At 69.8% G+C, this 9,939-nt stretch overlaps 1 protein-coding gene across 2 annotated transcripts; it reads left to right on the top strand.

The window, feature by feature from the left end:
- The first annotated feature begins 894 nt into the window (after window positions 1-894).
- Window positions 895-9,358, top strand: THBS3 (thrombospondin 3). Of its 2 annotated transcripts, XM_084303178.1 has the most exons (23): window positions 895-1,005; window positions 2,201-2,407; window positions 2,562-2,818; window positions 2,920-3,022; window positions 3,476-3,502; window positions 3,934-4,016; window positions 4,206-4,257; window positions 4,343-4,491; window positions 4,689-4,829; window positions 5,024-5,101; window positions 5,186-5,338; window positions 5,464-5,574; window positions 5,688-5,795; window positions 6,052-6,211; window positions 6,323-6,441; window positions 6,577-6,629; window positions 6,736-6,929; window positions 7,008-7,186; window positions 7,281-7,329; window positions 7,508-7,704; window positions 7,795-7,967; window positions 8,768-8,907; window positions 9,285-9,358. In XM_084303178.1, exons 1-23 carry the CDS (start codon window positions 909-911, stop codon window positions 9,341-9,343), a joined length of 2,889 nt encoding a protein of 962 aa, XP_084159304.1. In that variant the 5' UTR covers window positions 895-908; the 3' UTR covers window positions 9,344-9,358. The 2 variants fall into 2 exon arrangements, with proteins under 2 accessions (XP_084159304.1, XP_084159305.1); XM_084303179.1 differs by lacking the exon at window positions 3,476-3,502.
- The last annotated feature ends 581 nt before the right edge of the window (window positions 9,359-9,939 follow it).

The raw sequence follows: 9,939 nt of genomic DNA on the forward strand, positions 1-9,939 counted from the left end.
GCGCGGCTCCGCTCCCCGCGGCCTCCAGCTGCAGCCTGGCCGAGTGCCCCGGGCTCTGCCCGAGCCCTCCGGGAGCCTGAGGCCTGAGGGCGCAGGCGGCCCCCGGGGCTGAGCAGCGCCGGTCCCGGGGCTTGGACGCACCCCGAGCTCCGCGCCCCGCTGCCGTCGGGATCGGCCGTCGAGGCTCCTGCGGCGTCCCCAGGGCTCCCGCTCCCAGCCCAGGGCAGAGGTGAAGGAGCTTCTCGGATGAGCTCATTATTTTGCTCCGGAGGCTTGGGCCGGTTCCTGAGGCTGATTTATGCCGCTGAGCCGGCTCCAGGTGGCCTGGCTCCGCTCGCTCCTCTCCGGCCAGGGGAGCGGGGCCGGCCCCGGAGGCTCCGCTGCCCGGGGGGCGCCGCCTGGCCCCGGGGGCTGGGACCCCACCGCGAGGCACCCTTGGCCAAGCGGCTCCTCCTCGGCCACCCCCCGTCCCCCGCGCTGTCCCCGCGGCTCCCGGTGCCCGTCTCTCCCGGGCCGGACGCTCCGGCGCTGCCGGGGCCGCTCCGGCTCCCAGCGAGGCGGCCCCAGACTGCCTGACCTCCCGGTGAACCGGCGCCTGCCACACTCAATTTCTGTGAGCGGGAGCCGTGCAGGGGCGGGCAGCGCCGAGGTGCCCGGGGGTCTCCCGCAGCTCCGGGCCCTGCCGCCGGCCGGTCCCGGTGCACCGCGCCCCGCCCCGCCCCGCCCCGCTGCTCTCCGCTTGGCGGGGCTGCGGCCGGCCCGCCGCGGCGGAGCGCCCGCCGGGGTCCCCGGGATGCGCGTCCGTGATTGACGGCTCTTTGTTTCCTCCTCGCCGCCAGCGCCGGCCCCTCCCCGCTCGCGCCACTCCGCCCCGCCGCGCTCCGCTCCGCACCGGCGGCACCGGCGGCATGGGGGCACCGGCGGCCGCGGGGGGCCCGGCGCTCGGCGCGCTCCTGGCGCTGCTCCTGCTGGGCGCCGCCGGCGCGGCTCGCCAGGGGCTGCAAGGTAAGGCGGCTCCCGGTGCCGCTCCGTCCCGCCGGGCAGCGGCAGGCGCGGGGACGGCCGGACAGCCCCGACGGGGCGACGCGGACGGGGCGCCCCCGCCGTTCCCGGCCCGCTGCGAGCCGGGGAGGCGGCGGTTCCTTGCCCCGCTGCCCTGAGCCGGGGGCTGCTGGCCCCCGCCGGCCGGCCCGGGGCCGCTGACAGCGGCTGTGCTCTCCCTGGGAGGTCTGGCAGCCGGGCTGCGGGCAGCTGCGGCGAGCCGGCGCTCCGGGCTGGGGACAGAGGGACATTCATCCCCGGAGCTCGGGACGGCCGCCAGCACCCCCGAGGGTCGCCACTGCCCGCAGTCCCGGGGCCAGCTGCGGGCAGGGCCGCCGCCAGCCCCGCCTGGACGCCGGTCCCCGTAAACCCGGCTCTGTGCAGCGGTGCCCGCAGCGGGAGGGCTCCGGTTCGAGGGGCGGTGGGGCCAGAGGGGAGGCTGCCGGGGTCGGGCTGCGCGGCCGCCGCTCGCGGCTCCTCCCGGGCTGCCCGGTGCGGCGGCACGGAGCGAGCGGGCGGCCGTGCCCCGGCGGGACCGGGCTCTCCGTGCTCCCCCGGAGCGCCCCGGGCCTTTGCTGAGGGCCGGCCCATTCCTCGTCGGGGCTTCGGTTCCCGTAGCGCCTCGGCGGGGCGGCCGCGGTGGTTGCTCAGCGCCGGTTCCCGGGGCCCGGCCCCGGTGGGGCTCCGCGCTTCCCCCTCCCGGAGCCTCCCCGGGAGCCGCGTCCCCGCTCCGCTCCGTTCCCCGCGGCCGCCGGGCCGGGGGCTCCGCCAGCCTTCCCCGCCCGGCAGCTGGGATGCTCGGGGCGGTGCTGCCGCCTCCGCAGGGAAACCCCGGAGCGAGGGGGGAGCGGGGAAGGCCCCGAGCCGGGGGCCCCGCCCGTTTCCCGGGCTCCGGGCCGCCGGTGGCGGGGACTCCGCGGATCCTTCTCGGAGGGGCGGCCGCTCCCGCTCCCGGTCCTGGAGCGCCACCGCGCGGGGTCGAGGCTGGGCGGAGCCGGCGGGACCGTGCGGAGCCTCCCCGGGAGTCCTCGGGGCTTCCCCGGGCCCGGCGGGGCCGGTTTGCAGCGGGTCGGGCCGGCGGCGGTGCCCCGAACCGGGCATCACCCCCCGCTCCCGAGCGGCCGGGCAGGATGCGACCCCCGTCCTTGGCTCCCCGCAGTCATCGACCTGCTCCTGGTGAGCGAGGCCCGGCAGATGGCCAGCATCACGCACAAGATCCGGATGGAGCTCCTGACGGTGAACGACGTTTTCCTCCTCTCCACCTTCCGCCTGCCCCCCAAGCAGGGGGGGACCCTCTTCGGCCTCTACTCCAAAAAGGACAACACGAGGTGGCTGGAGGTGTCCGTGGTGGGGAAGATCAACAAGGGTAGGTGCCTGCTGCGTGGGGACGTGGGGGGCACACGCTGGGGATGTGGGAAGAGAAACAGGGACCGAGCTCGGCAGGGACTGCTCAGGTCTGCTGCAACTGGTCCCAAGGGGCCGGGGAGGAGAGCTCACAGCCCCTTCCCACTCCTCTGCAGTGCTGGTGCGCTACCTGCGGGAGGACAACAAGCTGCACTCGGTCAACCTGCAGCATGCGCACGTGGCGGACGGGCAGAGCCACACAGTGATCGTGCGCCTGAGCGGGCTGCGCGGGGACATGCTGAGCGTGGAGCTCTACGTGGACTGCAAGCAAGTGGACTCCAGCGTGGGGCTGCCCGAGCTGTCTGAGATCCCCCTGGCAGAGGTGGAGTCGATCGAGGTGCGCACAGGACAGAAGGCCTACCAGAGGATGCAGGTGAGTGCCGGGACCCCCGCGTGGGGCCGAGTGTCCTTCGTACGTACCCCTCGGACAGGCAGAGCCTCCCGTGGCTGACTGCATCTCCTCTGCTACGTCAGGGGTTTGTGGAGTCCATGAAGCTGATTCTGGGAGGCTCCATGAGCCGAGTTGGGGCGCTGAGCGAGTGTCCGTTCCAGGGAGATGAATCCATTCACAGCGCAGGTAACGGCACGTCCGTGTTCTGCTCCGAGCACGGGGGGCTGGCCATGGTTCCCCCATGCATGCTACGTGTCGTACGGCACCTTGGGTGGGCAGCACAAAGAGCACAGGCTAATGCATACGGGGCACAGCACCGCATCGTGCAGGGGGAGCTTCTGCCTCTGCCCCATGCCAGACAGCCCTATGCACACGGGAGCTCCTGTGAATGTGGTGGCCAGGAACAACCATGCAAGGGAAGGTGTGGGTTGCGATCTGGAAGGCCATGGAGCCTCAAGAGCCTGCCCAGCAGTTTGTTGTGCGGGGATGGCAGGTGGCATCGCAGTCCTCCACAGGGGGAACTTGTTCCTTGGTGGCTCCTCTGTCCCTCGAGCACACCCTGGCAGGGGGCGTGCTGGGTCTCCAGGCCGTGTGCTGGCCAAAGCAGTGTTCAACAAGATCTTGTCTTCCTCCCTGCAGTGACAAGCGCATTGGCCTCCATCCTGGGTAAGTCCCTGCTCCGCTTCCCCTTTTTCCAGCTGTGGGGATGGTGATGGTGGTTGGGGCTCCATGGAGGTGTAAAACCCTTTGGAGCCTGTCCCAGAGTCCCTAGCACCTGCTGGGCACCCTGGAATGGGGCAGATCAGAGGGGCATGGGATGTGTTATACAGAAAGGGTCCTGTGAGGTCTTAGGACCCCAGTGGGGATGAACTAGCACGTGACTGGGCAGGTCCTTGGTGCTGACACCTGTCCTTGCAGTGCAAGGACCAGGAGCTGGGTGGCTTTGCACCTGATGAGGGAGGAGAAGGAAGGGTCAGGGGTTGCCTTGTGCCCCCTGGTGCGGTGTGGGATGGGCAAGGCAGCCCTTAGCCCCTGGCCCCAGGAGGCTGCCTCTGTCCTGGGGCTGGGGCTGACCTTGTCCTCCCTGCTTGTGGCAGGCGAGCAGACCAAGGCGCTGGTCACGCAGCTGACCCTCTTCAACCGCATCCTGACAGACCTGCGAGAAGACATTAGAGACCAGGTGAGGTGGGGCAGTGGTACTGGCACTGCCCAGGCTGGGCTTGGCCAAGGGCAGGGTGCTGGGCACCGTGAGGGCAGCATGGAGCTTGAAGATACGTGGCAGAGCTTGGATGCGGGTTCTGCACCCCAGGGGCGTGATGTTCCCCAAGTCACCCCTGTCCCTAACACCCTGTGCTCTGCTGCTTCACAGGTGAAGGAGATGTCCCTGATCCGCAACACCATCATGGAGTGCCAGGTCTGCGGTGAGTGTTGTCGTGGCTCGGCTTCCAACCCAGGGAGCGTGCACTTGTCCTGGCTCACCACCCTGCCCGGCCCTCATCTCCACAGGCTTCCACGAGCACCGCTCTCGCTGCAACCCCAACCCCTGCTTCAGCGGCGTGGACTGCATGGAGACGTATGAGTACCCCGGGTACCGCTGCGGGCCCTGCCCGCCGGGCCTGGAGGGCAACGGCACACACTGCGCCGACATCGATGAGGTGAGTGGGCCTCGTGCCTGTCAGCGGGGGGGGAGTCTGAGCCCCAGAGCTGGCAGGCAGCACAGGCAGGTGTCACACACGAGATGCTTCCCGTCTCCGTATGTGTCCCTAAGCCACCCGGTGGGGACAGACCCACCGGGGTACTCTCACTGGTGCCGTACCCGTAGCAAAGCTTTTCTCTCTCCCCGTGCCCACAGTGCGCTCATGCCAACCCCTGCTTCCCCGGCTCGAAGTGCATCAACACTGCACCCGGCTTCCGCTGTGAGCCCTGTCCCCGTGGCTATCGGGGCAACACCGTCTCTGGCGTGGGGGCTGACTACGCAAAGGCCAGCAAGCAGGTGAGTGCGGTGCTGTGGGATTTGGCCATGGGTGCTCCGGTTTGTTGGGCTGCCGGGACGGGCAGGGGATGCTGAGCCTGCCAGACCCTGCTCTGAAGGAGAGCAGTGCCAAAGGCAGGCTGTGGGCATGGGGTGGGTCTCCTGCAGGAGCTGTGGGGGCAGAAGGTCGATGGTTTCTCCCATCCTGCTCTCAGGTTTGCACAGATATTGATGAATGCAACGATGGGAACAACGGCGGCTGCGACCCCAACTCCATCTGCACCAACACGCTGGTGAGCGGAGCTGCCCTGGTCTTCTGCCCGACATCGGGGGCCTCTTCACACTCCTGACCCTGCCCCGTGCCCCGTTTCTCCCAGGGCTCCTACAAATGTGGCCCCTGCAAGTCAGGGTTTGTGGGGAATCAGACATCCGGCTGCATCCCGCAGCGGTCCTGCAGCACTCCCACCTCCAACCCTTGCGACATCAACGGCTTCTGCGTGTTCGAGAGGAACGGTGAAATTTCCTGTGCGGTGAGCGGGAAGACCAGGACAGGCTGACCGAGAAGCAGAGGGTGCTGGAGGAATTGGCAGGAGCAGCGGTTGCTTCTGCCAGGACTCTTCCCTGTTTCCCAGCCCCTGATTCCTCCTTTCTCCAGTGCAACGTGGGCTGGGCTGGCAACGGCAACGTGTGCGGGCAAGACACGGACCTCGACGGCTACCCCGATGAGCCCCTGCCCTGCATCGACAACAACAAGCACTGCAAGCAGGTGGGCCTCCCCGTGGCGAGGGGCGCGAGGGGCTTGGGAGCCCACTAGCCTGTAGTGGGGCTGGGCTCCGGAGCCGTCCTCCTCCCTGTCTTTACTGGTGTCTGTGCTTCCAGGACAACTGCCGCCTGACGCCGAATTCAGGGCAGGAGGACGCCGACAACGATGGCATCGGGGACCAGTGTGACGATGACGCCGATGGTGATGGCATCAAGAACGTGGAGGTGTTTGTGCTACGCGGGCAGGACATGCCTGTGGCTCCAGGGCTCGTGCTGGGCAAGGGGCAGAGCTTCTTGCTTTGGCTTGATTCTGGTGCCCCCAGGATGCTGCTCCTGGGGGGCAGCAGGCCGGGGTTTGTGGCTCTGGGATGGTCTCAGCGGGCACGCTGGAGATGTCCCCCTGCCCTGACCCATGCCAGAGCATGGCTCTGCTCTGCCAGCCACCACAATGGGGGCATCTCTGTCCTTCCCTTCCCTCCAGGACAACTGCCGGCTCTTCCCCAACAAAGACCAGCAGAATTCGGACACCGACTCCTTTGGGGATGCCTGTGACAACTGCCCCAACGTACCCAATAATGACCAGCGGGACACGGACAGCAATGGCGAGGGGGACGCTTGTGACAATGACATCGATGGGGACGGTGAGTGGCTCATGAGGCTGCACTGCATGTGGCCAGGGGCTCCTTGCGGATTTAGGACTGTCACAGCCACGCTGGGGTGCTGAGGGCACCCACACGCCTCTGTCCTTGCAGGAATTCCCAACATGCTGGATAACTGCCCCAAGGTGCCCAACCCGCTGCAGACAGACCGGGACGAGGACAGCGTTGGGGATGCCTGTGACAGTTGCCCTGAAATGAGCAACCCAACTCAGGTATGGCCTGGGGCAGCCAGCACATGTGGAGACAGGGGTGTCCTGGGGTCTGCAGGACCCCGCCCCCCGGCTGGCGGGGTTTGGGGTCCTGTCACCCCAGGGTGCCCGCTGAACTAGGGCTTTGGTCTCTTCCAGACAGATATGGACAGTGACCTGGTAGGGGACATCTGTGACACCAACGAGGACAGGTGAGGGTCCTTGAGATCAGGGGTCTTTGGGGTGGGTGAAGGTGCTGGAGCTCAGTGCCAGGTTGCTGGGTTTGTGGTGCTGCCCTGACTGCATTCCTCCTGCCAGTGATGGGGACGGGCACCAGGACACCAAGGACAACTGCGCCGAGATCCCCAACAGCTCCCAGCTGGACTCAGACAACGACGGGCTGGGGGATGACTGCGACAATGATGATGATAACGACGGCATCCCTGACTACACAGCACCCGGCCCCGATAACTGCCGCCTGATCCCCAACCCCAACCAGAAGGATTCGGATGGTGAGCACTGGGCGGGCAGGGGGAGGCAGAGCCCTCTGGAGGGTCCCGTCCATCCGTGACCCCTGCGTGTGTGCCCAGGGAACGGCGTGGGCGACGCGTGCGAGGAGGACTTCGACAACGACACGGTGATCGACCAGCTGGATGTGTGCCCGGAGAGCGCCGAGGTGACGCTGACCGACTTCCGCGCCTACCAGACCGTCATCCTGGACCCCGAGGGGGACGCGCAGATTGATCCCAACTGGGTTGTCCTCAACCAGGTGTGGGTGCTGCCCACCATGTTTCTGCTTGGGTGGGAGCGGAGAGGGGCCGGGAGGTCCCCGGGGACGCCCCTAACCCAGGTCTCATCCACAGGGCATGGAGATTGTGCAGACCATGAACAGCGACCCGGGCTTGGCTGTTGGTAAGAGGTGCAGACCCCACGGGACAGCCCCTTTATCCTTGTCCCCTGCTCACTGGGGGTCGAGGGCCACTTCTGTGCCCTATGGAGAAGGGTAAAAACTGCCCTGGATGGAGGCAGTGCGCGGGGTCCCGTCCCCATGCTGGGGAGGGGGCTCCTTCCTCCGTTTGCCCACCCGCAGGCTACACGGCTTTCAACGGGGTGGACTTTGAGGGCACCTTCCACGTCAACACCGTCACCGACGATGACTACGCCGGCTTCATCTTCAGCTACCAGGACAGCGCCAGCTTCTACGTGGTGATGTGGAAGCAGACGGAGCAGACGTACTGGCAGGCCACCCCCTTCCGCGCCGTGGCCGAGCCGGGGCTGCAGCTCAAGGTGGGTGCCGCCACCCTCCTGTGTCCCCCCCATCCCGGAGCGGGTCAGGCCCTGCCGGCGGGGTCCCCCTGATGCCCCGCGCCCCCCCAGGCGGTGAAGTCCTCCACGGGCCCCGGGGAGCACCTGCGCAACGCACTGTGGCACACGGGCCACACGCCCGAGCACGTCCGCCTGCTGTGGAAGGACCCCCGCAACGTGGGCTGGAGGGACAAGACCTCGTACCGCTGGCAGCTGGTGCACAGGCCCCAGGTGGGCTACATCAGGTGAGTGGGGGGCACTGGGGGGGTACTGGGGGGGGGTACTGGGGCTGGCAGCACCGCGGGCGGGGGGAGGCAGGAGCCCGGCCAGGCTCAGCTCGGAGTTTGCGGGTCCCTGGGGAGGGGGTGACAGCATGGGGAGGGGTCCTGGGCTGGTGGGACCGACCTGAGTGGGGGGGGTGACAGCAGTGGGGAGGGGGTCCTATCCCCTCGGGACTGACCCGGAGGGGATGCCATCCCGTAGGAGGGGGTCCTGCCCCGGTGGGACCGACGGGGCGGGGGGGGGCGGCATCCCCTGGGAGGGGGGATGGGACCCGTGGGGCGGATTCTGTCCGTTGGGGGTGGCTCCGACCCCGTTGCGCCCCCCCTTCCCCGTTGCTTTTCCGCTTTAAGGAGCCCGTCGGGGCGGTCGCCTTGGGGGCGGCAGAGGGGGGGGACGCTCCGGGGGCCGGGCCCGTCCGCCCCGTCCGGGCCCCCGCGGCCATTGTCCCGTCGCCATGGCGACCCCGCCGGCCGCCGGGGCCTTTCACATGCAAAGCGCCCGACAAAGGCAGCGGGGCCGGGCCGGGGGCGGCGCGGGGGCCCCGGCCTCCATCCCTGCGGGGTTGGTGTTTTGTTGTGTTTTGTTTTTTTTTTTGGGGGGGGCTCACAGAAACCCCCCGGTGGTGCGCCTCCAGCCCCGACGGGGGCCCCGTCGCGGTGCCCCGGTGTCTCCCCCCAACTCCCCCCATGTTGGGGATCCCCGGTTCTGGCTGACCCCCCCCCATTTGTTGCCCCCCCCCCCCATTTGTTGCCCCCCCCTCCAGGGTCCGGCTGTACGAAGGCCCGCAGCTGGTGGCGGACTCGGGGGTGATCATCGACACCACCATGCGCGGGGGGCGGCTGGGGGTCTTCTGCTTCTCCCAGGAGAACATCATCTGGTCCAACCTGCAGTACCGCTGCAACGGTGAGCACGGGGCTCCCCCCGGGCACCGGGACCCCCCCCGGGCACCGGGACACCCCCCCGGGCACCGAGACACCCCCGGGCACCGGGACACCCCCGAGCACCGGGGCGAGGAGCGAGCAGCCTCGCCCCTATGGCCCCGTGGCAGACGGAGGGGGGGGAGCGGGAAGCCCCTCTCCCGGGGGAATCCCACCCCCGAGGGAGTCCCCCCGGGCTCCCCCCGCGTGGGCCAGGGCCTGTCCCGGTGCCCGGGGGGGGTTTGTCCCGCTCCCTGGGGCACCTCGGGGGGGGGGGTCCGGCTGTCCCGGCAGGGGGCTCGATCCCCCCGCCGAGCCCCCCCCGGCTCCTCACGCCCCCCCCTCCCCGCTGTCGCCCCGCAGACTCGATCCCCGCAGACTTCGAGCCCTTCCGCCGGTTCCTGCTGGAGGGCCGCGAGTGAGCCGCCCCCGCCCGGCCCGGGGCCCCCCCCCCTCCGCCTGCGGCACCCGGGCTCGGTCCGGGCTCCGCCGCCCCCCGCCGCCCCCTCCCCACCCGCGGCCCCGCGGACTTTGCAGTGCCGGGAGCGGCGGGGCGGCTCCGGTGGGCGGCGGGGCCGCGTCCCCCCCCCCGGCCCTGCCTCGCCCGCCGCCGGGCCATAAAGTTTCCACCGGATTTTCGCCTGCGCGCCCCGTTCCTAGGGGGCGGCCCCGGCCCCCTCCCGCCCCCATTTTCCCCCCCCCCCATCCCTCTCTCCCGCCCCGTGCTCCCGGTTCCTTCCCTCGCCGTCCTCCCGGTGGGGTCGTCGGGGGGGGGGCGGGGGGGGGGGCAGCCCGGTGCTACCCGGTCCTACCGGCGGAACCCGGGACGGCGGGAGGCCGGGACGAGTGCAATATTGGTAGGCGAGGGCACAACACTGCACCGCATCCCGGCCCTGCCGCCGCCCCGGAGGGACCGGAGCGGAGCCGCCGCCGCCGCCGCCGCCGCGCGGGGCCGCTCCGTGGGAACTGCGCCGTGAGCGCCGAGCCCCGGCGGCAGTGCCCGGTCGCCATGGCGACG

This window comes from Netta rufina (genome assembly GCF_964035555.1).
Source record: "Netta rufina genome assembly, chromosome: 29".
Taxonomy (NCBI): Eukaryota; Metazoa; Chordata; class Aves; order Anseriformes; family Anatidae; genus Netta; species Netta rufina.